The 20,424-nt window shown below is 42.8% G+C and overlaps 1 protein-coding gene and 1 long non-coding RNA gene across 15 annotated transcripts in view; one reads left to right on the top strand and one right to left on the bottom strand.

Annotated features, from left to right (window-relative positions):
* KCNIP1 (potassium voltage-gated channel interacting protein 1) overlaps positions 1-20,424 on the top strand; it is a 383,467-nt gene that overhangs the window by 317,926 nt on the left and 45,117 nt on the right. The window contains exon 1 of one of the 6 annotated variants that reach the window (XM_054684766.2): positions 10,302-10,498. The exons of the other annotated variants lie outside the window; for them this stretch is intronic. Within the exon in view, the coding sequence (XP_054540741.2) occupies positions 10,390-10,498 (109 nt within the window). The 5' untranslated portion in view covers positions 10,302-10,389. Of the gene's footprint in view, positions 1-10,301; positions 10,499-20,424 lie in introns of those variants that run through there. 6 annotated transcript variants of the gene reach the window in all.
* Positions 3,702-10,795, bottom strand: LOC107974925 (uncharacterized). 9 transcript variants are annotated; one of them, XR_008548131.2, is made up of 6 exons: positions 10,474-10,785; positions 9,831-10,147; positions 8,274-8,606; positions 7,753-7,908; positions 7,112-7,166; positions 3,702-4,183 (listed from the first exon to the last, which is right to left on the bottom strand). It is a non-coding gene; the product is annotated as an uncharacterized LOC107974925 (long non-coding RNA). The 9 variants fall into 9 exon arrangements; XR_008548132.2 differs by having other exon boundaries at positions 8,274-8,483; positions 9,831-9,922; positions 10,474-10,764; XR_001718034.4 differs by having other exon boundaries at positions 9,831-9,922; positions 10,474-10,764.

Here is a 20,424-nt window from a genome sequence, read left to right on the forward strand (position 1 = left end):
AGAACATCCTGGGTCAGGCACAATGGCTCATGCCTGTAATCCCAGCACTTTGGGAGGCTGAAGCGGGCGGACCGCCTGAGCTCAGGAGTTCAAGACCACCCTGGGCAACATGGTGAAACCCCATCTCTACTAAAATACAAAAATTTAGCCAGGTGTGGTGATGCAGCACACCTGTAGTCCCAGCTACTCAGGAGACTGAGGCAGGAGAATTGCTTGAGCCTGGGAGGTGGAGGTTGCAGTGAGCTGAGATCACACCATTGCACTCCAGCCTGGGCGACAGAGTGAGACTCTGTCTCAAAAAACAAAAAAAAAATTAAAAAAAAGAAGAGGACATCTGGAGCAGGCCTGTGAACCTGACACATGGTCCAGGTGTCTCCCTGAGGACTTCTGGAAGTCTCCCCACCTCCCTGTGGTCCTTTAGGCATTAACACCACCTTGTCATTGTGTCTTCTGAGGTAGTCTGGAAGTTCATACCCCACAATCTCTGTGTACCTTGTCCCCCATTCTGTTCTCTGCATTGCAGATGGTTTAAAACACACACACATACACACGCAAAATGTTGTTCCTTTTCTTAAAACCCATTGTGGCCAGGCTAGACAAATCCTTAACACGGTCTACAATATTCTGCATGGCATGGCCCCTGGGTGCCTCCCAACCTGATCTGTCGCACACCACCTCCACCTTTGCCTGTTCCCTGGGCCTTAGTACTAACCTTTGGTTCATTCCTAGACACCTTTTCAGCACTTAGGCCCCCACAGCCCTCGGAACCTTTACACTTGCTGTCTCTTTTGCTTTAAATGTTCTTGCCCCACCTACCACCTAGTTAATGCCTTTTCCTCCTTCAGCTCTTAGTTGAAGCATCACTTCCTCAAGGAGGGCAGCCCTGATGAAACTCATTATGCAAACTCCAGCCTGGGTTGGGCCTTATCTTTATGCTGTCATGGCCCTGAGTATTCTTCCTTTATGGCACCAATCATGGCTTATATGATATACTTATGCTATTATTTGAGTTATGTCTGTCTCCCCCAGTATGCCATTAGTATTAGAATCATTGATTTTTAATCATTGTATCCCTAGTGCTTAGCACAGAGCCTGGCTCATAATAGATGCTTAATAAATATTTGTTGAATAAATGAATGAGTGAATGAATAAATGCCTCATTCAAGAGCTTTGGCTCTTTCTGTACTACTACATTACTTCTATTTTTTAGCTCTTAATTCTCAAAGCACTTTCTTTGTCCTGGGCTTATGTTGGGAGCTTAGACAGTAAAGCTTAGACGGTAAACTACAGTTGCTCTCAAGCAGTTCACAATATAACAAAAAAGAGACACAAATACACAGTGACAATACAGTGTGTCGAGTGCTACAATAGACAGAGGGGTGCAGTTTTATGGATGTGGAGAAGAAATCCTTCTATTCCTCACTGGAGACTTCACTAAGGAGATATTCCCTAAGCTGCTTCTGGAAGGAAAAGGTATTGGCCAAGAAAATAAGGGTGGAGGCAGAATTTCAGGTGAAAGGACCAGCATATGCAAAGGCTCAGAGGGCAGAGCCTGGCACTGGAAACAAAATGCAAGTCACTTCGTGGACTGAGTCCTGGATGAGGACATGGGGCTATGAGAGATGAGGCTGGGGAGGGAGGCAGGGGCCAGATCACAGAGGCCTTTCAATGACAGCAACATATGGCAGCTGCAGAGACAGCATGGAAGGGACTGGCGTGGTGAGACCTGTGATATGGAGAACTCCCTCTCGAAGGGGTTCAGAAAAGAGATGTCCATATTTCAAATGAAGGGCTTCCTCCCCTGGAGAAACTGAGGCTCTGCCCCAGGGCTGTCCATCAGATTCCTTCCCAGAATCCAAACGCTTCCAAAGGATGTTCAGTGTGGCTGACCTTGCTTATTTATTGTGGGGAGAATTAATTTCAGGGTGGAGAATTTTAAAAAAATATAAGATTAAGCAGTGTAATCAGCTGCTGCTGAGAGTTGCAAATGCAATAAATAATAATAGCATTGAGAGCTGTTTTTAATAACTCACCAGTGTAATTTAGCCTCGGCTTCTTAGAGCATATTTAAAATATGTCATAGTGTGTCTAATGGCAAATGCCTCATTGCCAGCCTCTGAAGACAAATGTCTTCCCAGGAGGGAGGGGGGAGGAAAATAGAGGTGAAATTGGAGGATTTGATTGCAAACAGGGTGTAGGAAGGCAAGCATTGTTCATTCTGACACCACTAATTCAAAATCTGTGATCTTTGCCTAGGCAATAGGTTTTAGTTGGTTTGTCTTCAAGGGTGAAACAGATGGATAGCAATAATATGGTAAAGGAGATATTTATAATTTGTAAGAGAAGAGGTCGTTTTCAGAATCTATAGAATCACCATTTTCATGCAGTCCACATTCTAATTACAGATCATCCTGGACTATCTATTATAGCAGGTCCCCAGGCAACTGATATCTTGACAACATTTGTTTTACTTAGTTGAGTTACTAAATATTCATGATACCATGAAAATGTGTTATTTAAAAGTGTTTGATGAATTCTGAGTTTTAGTAATTCATATGTGCTGTCTCTGCCCAACCCCGATTAGTCTAAACTGGTGAGATGGGGCTAGGAGTCCTCCCCTCTTGGGTAACAGACTTGACACAGTTAAAGTGAGACAAACTTTGGAGTCAGATAGACCTGAGTTCAAATTCTAGTTCTACCACTTACTAGCTGTGACCTTTTGCAGCTTAAACACTGAGGCTCTATTCCCGATCTGTTAAGTGAGAGTGGTGATGATGACGACCATGACAGCTAATATTTATGGATCGCCTATTGTGTTATCTCCAACACAACGATACAGTGACGTAGGTCTACCATGGTTCCTGTTTCACAGATGAGGAAACTTGAAGCTTAGCGAGCTCAAGTAACTTTCCTGAGGCACAGGGCTAGTGAATAACCACTCTGGGACCTAGTATCTGTTTTAGCTGGTTTCAAAGCCCATGCTGTTAAGTGGGCTCTGATACTATCTTGTACAGTTGGGGGAAGATTTGAGAAGACATGTGTAAGGTATAGTTCCTGGTATGTAATTAAGACTTTATAAATATCTCTTATATGGAAGGACTGAATGTATCTTCCTGGGCTGTGTCCTCGCAGGGAGATATAACATCTATGTCACTCTCAAAGCTTTATTAATGTCCCTGTCACTCTATACCCTTGTCCAAGTTACTCCACACCCTCCAAAGCCTCAAGTTTTTAATCTGTAAAATGGCGGTGGGCGGGGGTGGGGAGTGAGAGCTCTTACACATACTCCTAGGTTGGGGGTAAATTAGTAAAACAACTTTGGGAAACAATTTGGCAAGACTTAGTAAAAGGTGCATAGATCCTGTGACACAGCAGTTTTATTCCTGGGATAAATGCTAAAGCAGATTGTCTCCATCTCTGCACTACTGACATCTTGGGACAGATATTTCATTGTGATGGGGGCTGTTCTGGGCATTGTAGGGGATTTAGCAGCATGCCTGGCAATTTATTCCCAAGAGGAAAGCAATGAGGAAGGAAGGAAGGAAGGAAAGAAAGAAGGGAGGGAGGGAGGGAGGGAAGGAGGGAAACATTTAATAGTTAAGTTACATCCACAGGTTTGATTATAAATGTGTGTATTGAATTGGAATTTCTGTTGAAATTCTGATCCCTTCTAGACAAAAGGTAAAAATTGAAACATGTCAATGGATATCTAAATATCATTACTCACTGGCTTTATTTGCAAATGGCTTTCCATTGACAACAGTTACATTTTGTTCAAAGCAACAAATGATTGGTGCTGACAATCCACAGGAACATGGTGCAGTCATTAATGAATGTGCTCATTATTCCTCCCTGCCGGGAGGCATCAACTCCCGTTCTCCAGCCTGTTTTAAGCAGAGAGACCTACATCTGCACCTGTCAGCTTGGAACCCTAGTAGGGGAGGGGGATGCTGATGTGATGGAGAATGAAGAATGGGCCCTGCAGGCTGACATTTTGGGAGAGTAGGTTCTGAAATTTATCCCAAAGGACATGGAATCCTGGAAGCAGGGTTCAAGATCCTCCCAAAATTGATCTCCCAGGATGCTTGGAATGATTGTTCTGAGGGTTTTCTAAAATGCCAGGGGAAAACCAGGAAGCTTCTCTCCAGTTGTCTTGCCTCCTTCCTCTCCAGTCTCCATGGAGCTGAAAATAAAATGAAATAAGCAGACCTGACTTTGAGAATTAACTCCTGAGGGACAGAGACCCTGGGGTGGAGAGCCAGCCCTGCTGGATTCCACAAGGTGCTGCTTAAAGCACAACACCTCTTCCCAATGACAGGTTCTGAAAGAAGGCCTTGTAGCTAGATGCACAGAGGGGGTTTTTTTTTTTTTAACCTTTCAGCATCTGTCTAAAATTGCTCTGGGCTGGGTACAGTGGCTCCCACCTGTAATCCCAACACTTTGCGAGCTGAGGCAGGAGGATCGCTTGAGCTCAGGCGTTCTAGACCAGCCTGGGCAATATAGTGAGATCTCTACATCTAGAATGTTTGTTAATTAGCTGGGCTTGCTGCCTGCACCTGTAATTCCAGCTACTTGGGAGGCTAAGGTGGGGGGATCACTTGAGCCCAGGGGGCTGAGGCTGCAGTGAACCATGATTACACCACTGAACTCCAGCCTGGGCAACAGAGTGAGACCCTGTCTCAAAAAATATATATATATAAATAAATAAATAAAAATAAATGGCCAGGTGCAGTAGTTCATGCCTCTAATCCTGGCACTTTGGGAGGCCAAGGCAGGCGGATCACGAAGTCAGGAGATCAAGACCACCCTGGCCAACATGGTGAAACCCTGTCTCTACTAAAAAATACAAAAATATTAGCCGGGCATGGCGGCACGCTCCTGTAGTCCCAGCTACTCAGGAGGCTGAGGCAGGGGAATCACTTGAACCCAGGAGGCGGAGGTTGCAGTGAGCCGAGATTATGCCACTGCACTCCAGCCTGGCAACAGAGCAAGCCCCCGTCTCTAAAATAAAATAAAATAAAATAAAATAAATTGCTCTGTAAGTTGACACCACTAAAAACATCATTAGTAGTTGTAATAATTAAGATAAAGGAGAAAACTGTGCAGAGCCCAGCACAGTGCCTGCTCCATGGAAAATCCTAATGACATTTAGTTTCCCTCTCTTTGCCCCCATTTTCTTATCTATAAAACAGAAATAATGCTGTATCCTAACTCAAAAGTTGATTGTGGAGAGTGGCATAGTATTGTTTCAACAAATATTTATTGAGAAACTGCAACATGCAAATAGATGTAAAAGGTTAAACAGAACTTTGCAAATTAAAAATCCTAAAGGACATTTTAGACCTTATGAACTTCCTAATAGGTAAGACTTTTTATCTATCTGCAGTGTCCAACAGGTGCAAGAGCTTGGGCGGACTGTGAATATCTAAGAAAAGAGAGCAGAAAGGAGGGAGGAAGATGAAAGAAGGAAGGGAGGAAGAAGGGAGAGAGGGAGCGAGGGAGGTGGGGGAGGGAGAGAAGGGGGAGGTAGGGAGGGAAAGAAGGAAGGAAAGGAAAGGAAAGGAAAGGATTACAGGTGGGAGGGAGGGAGGAAGGGAGATATCATTATTATTGTGCAATTGTTATCATTATATAACTAATTTAAACAAACCCATCCTGTGCCCACAAAAGGGCACCAAGATAAAGGCTAAGATAAAGAACACACGAATCATTTTCCCATTTTCGTCAGTGATGGGAATGGTAATGATTTTCTCTCTGAACCATAACCATCTTGCAGTTAAATAATTGCTTTCTGATAGAATCAGGCGCTCTGAGATGGTGCTCTGAGGAGTTCTTTCATTTCTTTTGCACCTTTTAAAGAAAAGAAAACTTCAAGTGCAATTATTGGCATTATTTTAATACTGACTGCAGCAGAACATTCTGGAAAATGAGGCCCCTATCAAATTAGTTTTTCCAAATGAGGTTTAGACAGTACCTTACCAGGAGAACCATTCAGAAAGCCCCCATGGCAGCAGCAAGCCCTGTTGAGTCAAGGGCACATGGATGTCACACTGCACATGTGTTTTCAGATAACTAAGTGAACTGCTCCGATCTTGTGGGACATTGCACCACGGGGCCTCTCCATTTACTTCAGGTTACACAGCAACAAGCAAGCTGAGAGCAGCAGAAGTAGCTAGCTAAAATTGCATTTGATTTTGTGACTGCTAGAGGCCAATACTCAAGTGAAGTTTAAGCAAAAACAAATCATACTCAGCTGAAAACATTTGCCTGGAAGAAAGATCTGTGGCTGGAGAATTGGAGTTCATGCACCCAGCAATTTCCAGAGGAAGTCTGATTCCCCTACCTGAAGTAACACTCCTTCCTCTCCCCAGATCCAGATCTCCAGACTATACGTACTCAATATATGACTTGTCCATGGGGCCCAGCGGAGCATTATTGCCTCTAGCTTATGGTTAATAATAACAGTAATAATTATACTAATATTATTCTTTCTATGCATAATTACTAATTCATCTTAATCTCACAACTCTATGAAGTACATACTGTGAATGTCTCTGTTTTACAGGTGAGAAAACTTAGGCACAGAGAAGTTAAGTAACTCATCATAGTCACAGAGCTAAGTAGGAGGCAGAGTTAAGAGTCAATGTAGGCTTCTGACCCAGAGATTGTGCTCTGGACCTCTGTGCCACACTCCCACTCACTGGGTATCAGGGACTGTGCTGAGCAGTTTATGGCATCATCTCATTTTGTTATTGTAACAACCCTATGCTATGGGTATCAGTATTATTCCCAGGTAAGGAAACTGGCTCCTTTTAGAGCTTGAGTGACTTATCGTGGTCACACATCTAGTAACTGGCAGAGATAAAATTTAAACCCAGAGCTAAAATTGTTTGGCAAAAACTTGGCATTTGTGATTGTGACCATCTTGGTTTCCAAGATGCCTGGGGGACTCTGCAGACCATGGCCAGTATTCATTTGTCAAGATGCAAGGACCTAAATTGGAATCCAGTCTTTTATGATGTCTGGATCATAACAAAAGTCAGGTATCTGCTCCACGAGGCCAGCTAATCCCCCCACAACCCCACATCCCCCTGACACACATCATCCTCACCTAGAGAAACCTTTTCACAAATAATCAAACCTTTGTTTCTTTAAGGCAAATGGACCTAAGGGGAAAAAAAAATACCTGTCAGTATTGATAAGGAATTGAAGAGGACCAACAATGTGAAGATTCTTGGCCAAAAAAATAAAATAGTAATTTGGGACAAATTTAGTAAGAGAAATATCAGAATCTATGCAGGCTCACATCTCCAATACAAACATATTCACCTTACACTCTATATGGAAATAGTAAAGAGCAATTTGTGAAATAGATTCCATGAGTGCCCCAATTAGGGCAAACATTTCTCATCAAATGAAGGATGGAACTTCAATAAAGATTTCAAAGCTGGTTACATGTAGAGAGATTTGTGAAGAAACCTTGTGGCTCTGATGGAACTGGGATGTGAGAAGAAGGCAGGTTTTCTGATAAACAATTCCTGTATCTTTCACAAATGCCAAATCACAGACTCAGCTTGGGACATATGAGGACAGCACAGACTTTGGAGGCAGGTAGATTTTGGGTTGTCACGCAGACACCCACTACTATGAGACCTGGATTTCCTTCTGACGTTATTGGGGATAAGAAGTGGCACCTCACCATTTCTAGGAAATAGTAGGTAAGTCTTTCTGGTTGCCACTGAGGTGACTCACCTGAGACACAGTTGCTCCTAAAGTTCAAGGTTAGGAGACAATCCAGAAGGGGAGCTGTCTGTGAAGTCAGAATTCTTGGAAGAATGTAAGTCTTTACACAGTAACAGCAAAGCAGACAGTGGGAACCACTACTCTGCCTTCTTGCATCATTCTTTCCTAGAAATACCAGAAAGCAGTGAGGGATTAAGTCTAATTCCTGGCACCTGACCTTATATCTAACAGATGCTCAGTATTACCTGTTGATGGGACCTCACTGGGAATGTTTTGTGTGCAGTACAAAAGGGCAATAGATGAAACTTTGGGACGGGAGCCCAGGAAAATGGCTGAGAGGAGAGCTTATGCCTAGCTTATGCATGAGCTTGCAAAAAGGGAGAATACACGGGAGGGAAGATCAGGAACAGCATGAGTTTTATAAGGCAGAGAGTTGTTGGGAAGGAAGCAGCAGGGAGAGAGGAAGGAGTAAGTAGAAACCTAGAAGAGATACAGCTAAGATAAGCCAAGAGAACAAAGTATTGACTTACCAGAAACATGGAAGTCTTCCTGCGTCTAATTTAGTTCCGCATATCTGGATATGTGAATGCCTAAAATCCCATTAAGCCCAGTGGGTTAATTATTACACTTGCTAGGGCCCCAGAGGAGAGGAAACACAGTAAGTCAGAAAAACCTCTGGGCAGGTGAATTTCTCAGGTTTTCTTCTGGGCAGATGGGATCTGGAATGGTAGCGTGGCATCCTGGTAATTCAGAGACAGTGGGGAGGGTGAAGAAACACTGATGTGTAGCATTTCTGTGGTGTCAACACCCTACCATGGCTGATTTCAAGCTGACAAATGTTTAGCAACTGCCTTGCTGATTTCCTGAAAATTTAACAATTAGTTTTCATGAGATGCAGTGGGCTGACCCCAGGACATCACTGCCTACACACCAATGAGAATGGAGATTGACACAAAGAACAGAGCAGGGAAGACAAGATTTTCCCGAGTCTCAATCCAATATGTAGACTATGTCTCCCTTTTCACAAAGAAGGAAGGGGAGGAGAGACCAGCATTCACATTCAGTTATTGTTGTTTTAAATCCATTACGCACATACATAGGAGAAAATTTCAGCAACAGTCACCCTCTGAACCCAGTTCCTCAGTTCTCTCCAGAGGCAACTAAAATGCTCAATTATTAGTGTATCCTTTTGGAAATATTTTATGTATATGACATTGTGTGTGTGTGTGTGTGTGTGTGTTCCTTTCCAATATTAAAATAATATTAACATTGGTAATAGTGGTACTAAACAACTTAGGGTGTTTTTTTTTTCATTTAATAGTATATTTTTAGTATCTTTCCAGGAAAAGATACATGGATGTGCCACATTATTTTTAATGGCTCACATGGTACTCCTTTTATGTATGCACTATAATTTATGGAACCAGTTTTCTCACCAATGAGCATGTAAGTTCTTTCAGTCTTTTACTGTTATAAACGAATGATGCAATGAATATCCTTGTACATATATATTTGTGTGCATATGTAGGTATCCTTACAAGTGGAATTTCTGAATAAATGGATATATACAATTTATTTATGAATTTACCTTCCTACCAGTGATTCAAGAGAGTGTCTTTGCTCCACAGTGTTGTCAATATAGTGTATTCTCAAAATCTGACACCAATATGTGTGAAGTGCCTGCTCTGTTCCCACACTTTACACAGGTTCTCTTATTTGCGTTAAGTTTATTTAAGAAGAGGAAACTGGGCCTCATGGAGATCTAGGAACTTGCCCAAGGACAGGTCTCTGTGACTCTAAGAGTGCAATCTTCCCTTTTCCCCATGTCAAGCACCTTTCCCCACCAGGCTCACTGCTGACAATCCAGTGTACGAAGAAGGGAAATTTCCCCCACAGAGCCCAAAAGTTTAGGACATGCCGACAGCATCACTCTTTTGCCTCCTCATTCTCTCTTTCATTTCCAGAACATTTGCTCACTCAGTGCTGCCCAGTGATACTTCGCCAGCCTGATTACCCATCTAATAATTTCTGATACTAATATAAAACCTTCCCAAAGACAAATATAACTGAGACGCATTCCAGCTTACCATAGCTTTCCTGGTGGTACAGTTTCCAGGGACATTTCACTGTGTCAAAGCAGGGACCACATATGTTCCAGACCAGCTTGTTGGGTTTTTCACTGGGAAGTAAAGACAAATTGTTGTCCCTTTGAAAAAGTATCTTTCATCTCTCCATCTATCTGCGATCTAAAGCAATGGGGCTCTTTCTGTATGTCTTTGAAATGGTCTACACTGACACACGTTTTCTCTGAGCTGCCGAGAGAATATGCCATGAGATGTTGCCAGTGATGGTTACACTCAGCTAGCAGAAGATTAGGGACTGGTTAAACCTTTGGAGAAATTGCCTTGGGAAAAGAGGAAATAAAAGCAAATATTACTATGAAACATAGAGATTACCAGGTAGGAGGAGGAGAGAGGTGGAGGGAGGGGTAGGAGTGGAAGGAAGGGAGGGAGGCAGAAAGAGGAAGGCAGACTGGTGGAAAATAAACCGTGCACTTTAGAACAGCAGGAAGGGAGGCTTGGAAGCCTGGTTTTCTGGATTTGAATGACCGCCTAGCGCTTGCCGGTGCGCCAGGGTGCTGTGAGGATGTGGGCAGAGGGCGAGTCCGAAGGGCTCCAGACACTGGGAATAGTGGTGGTCGTGTGCTCCTCCCTGAAACTTTTGCACTACCTCGGACTGATTGACTTGTCAGACGGTAAGCGAACCCTGGAGCTTCCCCGTTTTCTGTGAATGTGTTTTTGTGGCTTCGGTTGCTGTGAGAGTCGTTTCGAAAATGCACGGAAATGAGGGCGGAGACCCGAGAGATTTGAAAAAGCCGGGCTGAAACAGCGTGGTATTGGTCCCCGCCTCCCCAGTCGCGCCCCAGTGCTGCGCTGTCCGTCGTGCTGAAATGTGGTGCGCCTGGGGAGTGCGGGAGCCAGGAAGTTAGCGTCTCCTGCTCCGGCCCTATGAGCATGTGAGTCTTGATGGATTATTAGCTATGGGTGAGGCCAGCACAACACATCACAATTCTCTCTGAAGCTGTCTGGTAACTACGTATATTGTTGATGGAAGCCAGTGACTTTTAAAAGCCATTATGTTGATTAACTTTTTTAAAGAAGTTTAGGAGATTATATGGAGGTAAAAACCTTTGTAAAATGCTAATCACAGTGTCTCACAATTAGAACACATTTAATAAATGTCAGTTTCTTTGCTCAACCCTTTTAAGAACCCTTATTCCAAAGCCACCTCCTCAGCTCTGACTTCAGCTCCATTCCTTAGTGAGAATGGGGTTATAAATCCAGATTAACCCGATTGTTTAGGATTAGAAAGTGATTTGGTTTCCAACGTTGAAGGAGTTCAAGAAACAAAGAGTTTTATTTTTCCTCCTTATGAGATATTGTTCCAAATAGAACACAGTTTGTCTAGATGATTTTTGTCACTTAAAATTAGGCTCCAGGAAAGATTCCAAATTTCATGAGCAATTGGGCTCATAAAACAAGATCAAACTCCAATAGTGTATATCCAAAGTATGTATAATGTGTATTCGGTGTATATTCTTCCACCACTGCATGATGTAGACAGAATTTCTCTTCCAAGGGGCACCACATGACAAAACCGTACATAATAATGAAATGCATTTGTAGACAAAGGACTAGCTAAAATACCAACTGAAAGTGGGAAGACCAGAAACTGAAGTGTAAGATGAGGTAAGCCCTGGAGTAAGAGTCAAGAAATCCACTTTCTATCCATAATCTGTCTCGGTTTAATGTTGGTCAAGTCATTTTTTAAAAAATTCTAGGTCTTGGTTTCCTTATGATGACTTTAGATCTCTGTTCCTTGGAATTCTAGAGTGATCCAAAGGTTTCTTTTATTCACTTTTGTGGGTTGAGACGGGCAGCCAGACTGTGAGTCCCTCAGCTCTGCTTCAACCAGAACAGCTCCACTTTACTGTTCAGCATGTTAGCCCTGTACGTAAGGATGTTTTTTAGCTTTAGCTAAAATTTAGTGACTCTATGACCCTAAGGCCCTGCTTCCCTGAGATTTTGAAAGCTGAAGCACATTCGGAAAACTTTTTCTTCCTTAAAAATCACCTGAAATCTGACAATCTGGAAGACTAGTTCTGTCTGCTCCAGCCCTTGGTCCCTTAGATGTGCTTTTCTGAAGATCCAAACTCAACCTGCCAGTCAATATACCAACTGAGCAGAGCCCCTGTTCTCCACCAGATTTCAAGAGAACATGTTCCATTCCTGTTCAGAGCTTCAGAGCAGCTTCTGCTAAGATTGCACATTAATGCAACAGCTTCCTTTTTTTTTTTTTTTTTTTTTTTTTTTTTTTTTTTTTTGATGAGACAGGGTTTCACCATGTTGGCCAGGCTGGTCTCGAACTCCTGACCTCAGGTCATCCACCTGCCTTGGCCTCCCAAAGTGCTGGGATTACAGGCATGAGCCACCGCATCTGGCCAAGCTTCCTACTTTCTTATAAGGCTAAAGTTGCAGTAGAAATATTCCCCTGCTCTTCCTTTCCATATCATAAGTATCCATCTTCCTTCCCCTGCTTTAACTTCTCATGATTGCAGTTTTTGTTTTATTACAATAAAGGATATCAATCATTCATCTAATGTTATAGCAATGAGGGGATTTAAGGTGAAAGGTAGAGAACATATGTTGAGAACTATTTCTGGAAACTCTAGGTGAAGAAAAAGAAGGAAATTAACATTTATTCAACACCTACAATGTGCCAGGTACAGTGCTAAGTGCCTTTATATACATGAGTTAATATAAACCTCAAAATAATGCTCTAAGGAAAACATTTTAAATAATGCTGAAGTTAAATATCATGATTCCTTTTATATAAGGAAGAAGACAGATTTAGAGAAGTTAAATAAAATTTCCAAAAATGCAGCAATAGCAAGGTGGAGGTATTTGTCTCTAAAATTTCACCCTCTGTTCTGTACACCAAGTACCTCAGCAAGTAATCCAGTTCCAGATGGGATCTGCAGTCTGCCATTAAGTCTTTACCACACATAGGCTCTTATGCTAGAGCCCTTACCATATGGTCCAAAATGCCATTTTTAATGTGTATTTGATATGGAGACTCTGTTCACAATTTGAGTACTAAAGAGAGAATACCACCTCCTAGTAGATACACCAGGACAAATGTAATGCCGTCATTCTAAGGAGAGCAGTGGAACATCTCCAAAGAACCCATCTGTAGTCTTCCTTCGGCCCTTGATGTTATTCCTATTTTATTTTTAAGGTTTTTTTTTTTTCTTCGAGACTAAATCTCACTCTATCACCCAAGCTGGAGTGCAGTGGCATGATATCAGTTCATTGCAACCTCTGCCTCCCAGACTCAAGCGATTCTCCTCACTCAGCATCCCAAGTAGCTGGGACTACAGGCATACACCACTATGCCCAGCTAGTGTGTGTGTGTGTGTGTGTGTGTGTGTGTGTGTGTGTGTTAGTAGAGACAGGGTTTCACCATGTTGCCCAGGGTGGTCTTGAACTCCAGAGCTCAGGTGATCCACCTGCCGAGGCCTCCCAAAGTGCTGGGATTACAGGCATGAGCCACCGCACCTGGCCAATCTTTTAGGGATAATTTTAGAACAGTATACAGATATGGAGCCAAGAGTCAAAAGAGCTCGGTTGCAATTCTGGTTGTGCCATTTATCAGTTGTGTGAGGTTGGACAAGTCTCTTTTTCTCCCTAGCTTTCTCTTTCCTCATTTATAAAATAAAGAAATGAGAATGATAGTTGTATTAATTTCTGAGGACTGCCAGAACAAATTACTACAAACTGGGTGGCTTAAAACAACAAACATTTATTCTCACATAGTTCAGGAGGCTAGCAGTTTGAAATCAAGTTCTTGACAAACTCCCCTAGAGTCTAAAGTCTCTAGAGCAGGATTCCTCCTTGCCTCTTCCAGCTTTTGGTAGCTCCAGTGTTCTTTGGCTTGTGGCAGCATCACTCCAATCTCAGCCTCTAGTTTGTGGTAATGTATTATGACAGTCTTAGGAAAATAATACATCGGTATTTGGAAATGTTTCTTCATTTGCCACAATATGATATCAAATAAAATACATCCACTTAAAAGTTCAGATATGGATAGACCCATTGATTTGGAATGCTAGTGAATGTAAAGGCTTAGGTCAACTTCTCTCTGCAATTCCAAGGAGGATGAGAAATAGCAGCCTTGACCTCCCACCAGCGGGAGTTTCCCTCCTTCATCCTGGTCACTGGCCACACAAGGACCTGGCATCTCCCAGTAAATATGTTCCTCTGCAACATAAGCCACAAACCTCTCTCTCTCTTTTATCTCTTTCCTCTTTCTACCTTCATATTTGGTTGGCTATTTTTAGTTCTTTAGTGCAGATATAGTTACACTTTAAATGACACACAGCCTTTAATTACTTACATGTTGACTTGAAGCAATGTCTGTTGCTCACCTTCTTGGAAACATCAGAAGACAAGAACGCTTTTACTTCCTCCTCCTTCTCCCATCCTTCTCTCTGTCTACTTAATCTGTTTATCGTATTCTCATTTTTACACCATCAGGGTTTATGATGCTCCCAGAACATACCTCCTTCAAGGTAAATGGGAATGGTAACCTTTGGCCTCTCCTTGCCCATAAGGACAACTCAGTCTCCTGCTCTGCGTGGGTTCCCAATTTGGCCCTAAGACTTTTCTGTTTGTATGATCAGCAAAAGGACATCAAATACTTTCCATCCTCCAATGAGCAGAACACATTCTGTGGTCAGAAGCCTTCTCATTACTTCTGATCTCAAAGGGACATCCAGAGTTGCCCAAACCCAGGCCAACCACCCTTCCATTTAGCCACAGCCTGAAGATCCCAACTATGACCAACAAATAAGACTGACTCCAGATCCCACTCTGCCAACTGCCTACCTAATACCCAGACTCTTGCAGCTGAGAGAGTCTCTTCTAAAATCCAGCCCAAAAGGCACACTAGATGTGAGGACCAGAATATCTTGTATTTTGTAGTCTATTATAGCAAGCATAATAAACTTGTTTGTTTGAGACAGAGTCTCACTCTGTCGCCCAGGCTGAAGTGCAGTGGCACGATCTCAGCTCACTGAAACCTCTGCCTCCCAGGTTTAAGCGATTCTACTGCCTCAGCCTCCTGAGTAGCTGGGATTACAGGCATGTGCCACCGTGCCTGGCTAATTTTTGTATTTTTAGTTGAGACATGGCTTCCCCATGTTGACCAGGCTAGTCTTGAACTCCTGACCTCAGGTGATCCACCCACCTCGGCCTCCCAAAGTGCTGGGATTACAGGCGTGAGCCACTGTGCCCAGCCGATAAACTTTTTAAAATTACTTTTTCTATTCCATATCATAGATTCTGGGGGGAAACAAGGCCCAATTTGAGTAAAAGCAACTGCATTTAGCTGGCTTGAACTTCTTCAGAGAAAGAACAACTTAAAATATTCAGCTCATCTGATTTTTTAATGACATTTCCTTTTTATTTATATTCAATTACACAAGTAATACATGAACAGATTCTCCTTTTTTTAAACCATCCCTTATTCTACAGATCAGGTGAAAGTACTTGTTGCTGGCCTGTACTTCCCATCCCCACTTTTTTCCCCAGGACAAAGTACTATCAGGATACTAGCATTTAGAGTGAGCAGATTCCTAGTACTGACATAAGGAGGATCACCATCTAATTTTTAAATTTTAAAAAATGAACACAAAGTCTATTAGAGGAATGAAATGAACCTGCTTTGTAGGTACATAATATTTCTCTCTCCAGAGAGAAAGGAGGAAAGCACAGATAAGATAGGAAGATGAGAGCTACAATAAATGAGAGAAGAGAGAAACTGTCAGAAATGGCAGGGCAGAAAGAGGGAAAGAGGTGAGAATGAGAGAGAGGGGGAGGGAGGAACAGAGGAAGATACTAACAAGGAGAGTCACTCAGTTCTGAGGCAAGCACTTGATTCTCCGTGGTTCATTTGGGTATCCAAGTAAGTTATTTCCTATAATCATTGGCCTTTAGGAGTCTGCTTAGCTAATTAACAGTTTGCCAATTGTTTTTTGTCCCGCATTCTCCAGAGACTTTACACTGCAAAGGCAGACCACAGCAGCCCGCCTTACACTTGAGTTGTGGCCAAAGCACCATCCCCACCAGACAAAGCCAGCCCCACAGCTGACCCCGGCCTGTGAGTGTCTGCAAACTGGCTGTAAAGAACATTCTGTCTAGTTACTTCCTCAGTAACCTCTGGGGCTGGGCACTGGAGGTTTTCTGAAAGGAAGTGTTTGGTGTCTCACACGGCCATGTGCTTAGTATATTCCGTGCAGCACTCCACCGAGCCAGTGCCCTTGAAATGAGCAAGCACTGCAGCCATCTTCCTTTATTTCCCTCAAGGCAATATCCAAGGATTAAAAAGTCAGAGCCGTCTGCAGATTCCTCTCTACCTTGCCCTGCACTTTTTGTGCCCCTCCTCTTCCCCCTCTCCAGCCCCAAACCTCTCTCCTGATCCACGGTACTCCTCCTGGGATGTCCACTGGGGCTGATCCTCCCCCATTCTCCCCCTGAGTTCCCTGCTGTTAATCTGTCTCCAGCAAAATTAACCTAGCCTATGTCCCATGCCCTCTGGACTCTGGCTGCTCGTCAATCACTCTTAAAAATCAGGTGTCTCCTTAGGCAATCATTTTGTTTTGATTTTATGTGTAAAAAAACCTGAGTAAATTTTTTTTTTTTGAGATGGAGTCTTGCTCTGTTGCCCAGGCTAGAGTACAGTGGAATGATTTCTGCTCACTGCAACCTCCGCCTCCCAGGTTCAAGCAACTCTCCTGCCTCAGCCTCCCGACTAGCTGGGACTACAGGTGCCCACCACCATGCCTGGCTAATTTTTGTATTTTTGGTAGAGACAGGGTTTCACCATACTGGCCAGGCTGGTCTCAAACTCCTGACCTTGTGATCCACGCACTTCGGCCTCCCAAAGTAATCACTGCTGGGATTACAGAAGTGAGCCACCGTGCCTGGCCAAACCTAAGTAAATGTTTTAAAATTATACTACTAACATAGCATACAGGCTTTAGACTGTTGGTTGCTTTTAAGTTTGCTTACTTTAAAAGCTAGAGAGAAGATGGTTGAGGTGATCTTGTCTCCTTCAGTATTCACTCTGAGCCATGCCTCCTGAGGAAGTTTGCTTTAGGGGAGGCGTTGCTATGTTATACACTCTACGATGCACCAGCCCTTGCCTCAGAAGGCAAGGTTTGAACCCCAACACTGTCTTTTGCACACTGTTACCTTAGGAAATAGATTTCATCTCCTTAACTCACTTTTTACGTTTGCAAAATGGGTAAATTGTGACTACCTCACATGGATGTCATGAGATGAAATGTAAGAATGTGTGTCCCTGGCATATAGTAACCACTTCTGCCAAAGACTGAGTTATCCAACTGCAGACAGAGAACAGCTGGTGGCCTAATCAAAGGGAGACACAAAATAACAATGCCAAGACTGGAAAAGGAAGTTCATCTTAGGATTTCCAAGAGAAAAAGAAATATGACTGTATTATAATAATAGGTATATTTATTAAGCTCTTACCATGTGCCAAGCAAAGTTCTTTATATGCATGATATACTTCATATACATTATTTCATTTAGTCCTCATGGCTACCAGGTGAGCACCATTATTTTCCCATTTTACAGATGAGGCACAGAGAAGTTAAGCCACTTACCTAGGAAGGGCAGTCCTAGGCAAGAAACTGGGATTCAAATCCAAGAGGTTGGATTCCAGACCTCAGGCTCTATTATGAGAAGTACCTAAATAGAGATTGGTTTAACCAAAGCCTGAGTCCCAACTAAGGGCAAGACTGTGACACGGAGGTCACTAATCAGAATGAAAGATTGAGCCAGAGTTGAGTTGTTGGAATGTATTTTGGTACATTTAGGTTGTTTTAAGTATATCAATCTCCATTCCACTCAATGGTTGAGTTCAGTTTCAAGTTTTCCAAATGCTTTATGGGAAAGTCATATTTTTCTCCCATTGCAGCAGGGATGCCAGCGCAGCCATGCTTCTCAACCACCAAGTAGAAGCAAAGCCAAACTGACCCAAGAAGATGAACAGAGGGAATCCAGGCAGTTCCAACTTGGGTTCACAGCTGCAATTCTCAAAGGATGGACTAAGCCATGTCACCCCTCCAGATAACACAGTCATATTAATAGTGACCTTTTGGAGGCCTCCCTAAACAGCAGGTGAAGTCCCAAAATCATTAGATTATTCCTGGCCTCAATTGTGGCCCAGAGGGAGAGCCCTAAGATTTTTCCATGGAAACAAAGATCTAAATTCTGGGACTATCTGGGCCATGTCCACCCTGCACCATTTACTACAAAATGGGCTGATCCTATGGAAGCACACTACCTATGTTGTGGTCATATAGATCATCACCTGGCTTATCCGGGGCTAACCAATTAGCATGGAAATGGGACACCCAAGAACAAGAGGATAGAAAGAAGGGAAGGGTGGAAAGAAGGAAGGAGGAAAGGGTGGGAGGGAGGGAAAAGTGGTAGTTTTGGAAGGAAGGAGGGAATCAGAGCTAAAGATAATACATGATATGAGTCAGTGTTCAATGTCCCTGAAGATTAGGGGAATCAAGCTTTGCTTCCAGGAGAATTAACACAGGAGAGCCAACAGAGATGTGGAAATTTAGGAAGTCAGAGGAGATATTCTTTCATTCATTCATTCGTTCATTCATTCACTTGCTCATTTTTACATGAATTGACTCTAGAACAGATGCTGGAGATACAAAGATGCATGAGACTTGCCCCCATCCTCAACAGTCATTCACAGTCTAATCAGAAAGAGAGCCTTGCATTTGGAATACAATATGGAGTAATAATACCTCTGTGTTCAGCCTGCACAAAATACTCTGTATGCATGGTCATATATCCCTTGAAACAACTTTATGAGGAAGATACTACTATAGTATCCATTTGACAGATAAGGAAACTGAGGCTTAGGGAGGTCAAATAACTTGCCCAAGTAAAACAACTAGTAAGTAGCTGAACCACAAAACAGAGATTCATGCAGAAAGCTGTACAACAGAAGAAACCAGGACTACATCTGCCTCAAAGGAACCAGAGAAGGCTTCCAAAGAAGGCAGCATTTTAAATGTGTTTTGAAGGATGTATAGCAGCTATAGAGGCAGAGAAGAGGAAAAAAGTCATTTCAAACAGAAAGAACAGGTTGTGCATTCAAAGGTGAATTGAGAGGACAGAAAAGCATGTTCAGGAAAAGACAAGACATTTGTGGCCCTGGGAGCTGAGATATGCCCTCGGGAAGGCTGGAGATGATGTCAAAGACGAAGATTGGACAATAATGCCCATCAGGCCAGGAGCCCCCTTTCTGGATTCGCTGCTTCCACTCTTGTGTAGAATGATCTTTTTAAAATGTTCATCAAATCAGGCCCCCCTCTTATTAAACATTTCAAAGGTTTTCTGTTCTACTTAAAACCTAAAACCCTTGTTTCGTATGCAAGGCCTGAACAGCCTGCCTTTATCCTGTAGACAAAGGGGAGATGGGAGGAGGAGCTAACTCACAAAGACAGTGGTTATGTCTGCTCTACTCACACACATCCCTACTGCCCCGCACGGTGCCCAGCACATAGTAGGTCCTCAGTAGGGTGTTGAATGAATGAACAAATCACTGATGAATGACGGCCCTAAGCAGGGATTTTTCTCCAAAGCTTCCTCACACCTTGGAATGCATTTGGGGGCCCAACACAAAGGTTTCCAACTTCAACAGCAAAGACTCCACCTCCCACACAATGTAGAGTTGCTTCTTGCTCATTTCCAGTGGGTTTCTGTCTTTCTCCACAGCCTGACTCCTTCTCAAAATTTCTCTATTCCCTTCCAAATATACATTCTAAATATTTACAGAAGCTTGTTATTCTCCTCTGAGCTGGCATACAGTTCTCCTGATATTTCAAAGAATTTCCAAGAATAGGGAAATCTCCTTATATTTCAGAGAATATCCCAAGAATAGATAAAGTTCCATCTGACAAATAGATGCTCAGTAAAATCTGGTGAGTGAATGGATTAATGCAAAAACTAATTATCATGCTGTTCATGGCAAGGGATATGATAATTTTTTCAAGTCCAACTCTGGGGCACCCTCACTTCCACGTCACATGATTAGGAAAAGGGCCCAGGTGGCGTTCAGTAGACATAGACTAAGCCTCAACCCCAGCCCTCAGGCACATCAGTGCCCTCTCTAGGCTCTCTCTCACCAACTTTAGAATTGAATTACATCAGTTGTTTCCAGATGGTGATCTGCAGAATTCCTTTAAAGACCACCTGTGGGATTTGAGGAAGGAAAACTACACTCTCCCAATCTCCCTCTTTAACCCAAGCATCTGATTGCTTTCATCTGTTTTACATACTTAGCTTCTGTGCACAACTTCCTTTGATTAAAGAATTCCTTGCCTTTATAGTAGTGGATGATATCTAAGGATGATGTAAAATACTGGGTGTTAGCTAAGGTTTTACCAAACTTAAAGCCTTTATGCTTCATAATTCCACTTTATTGATGTAGGAAGACACATGATAGACTTACTTTCAAGGTGGATAGAAGGGATGCGACCTAGCCAAGGCTACAGCATTTCTCTATGGC

The sequence above is a fragment of the Pan troglodytes genome, chromosome 4, assembly GCF_028858775.2.
Source record: "Pan troglodytes isolate AG18354 chromosome 4, NHGRI_mPanTro3-v2.0_pri, whole genome shotgun sequence".
Lineage (NCBI taxonomy): Eukaryota > Metazoa > Chordata > Mammalia > Primates > Hominidae > Pan > Pan troglodytes.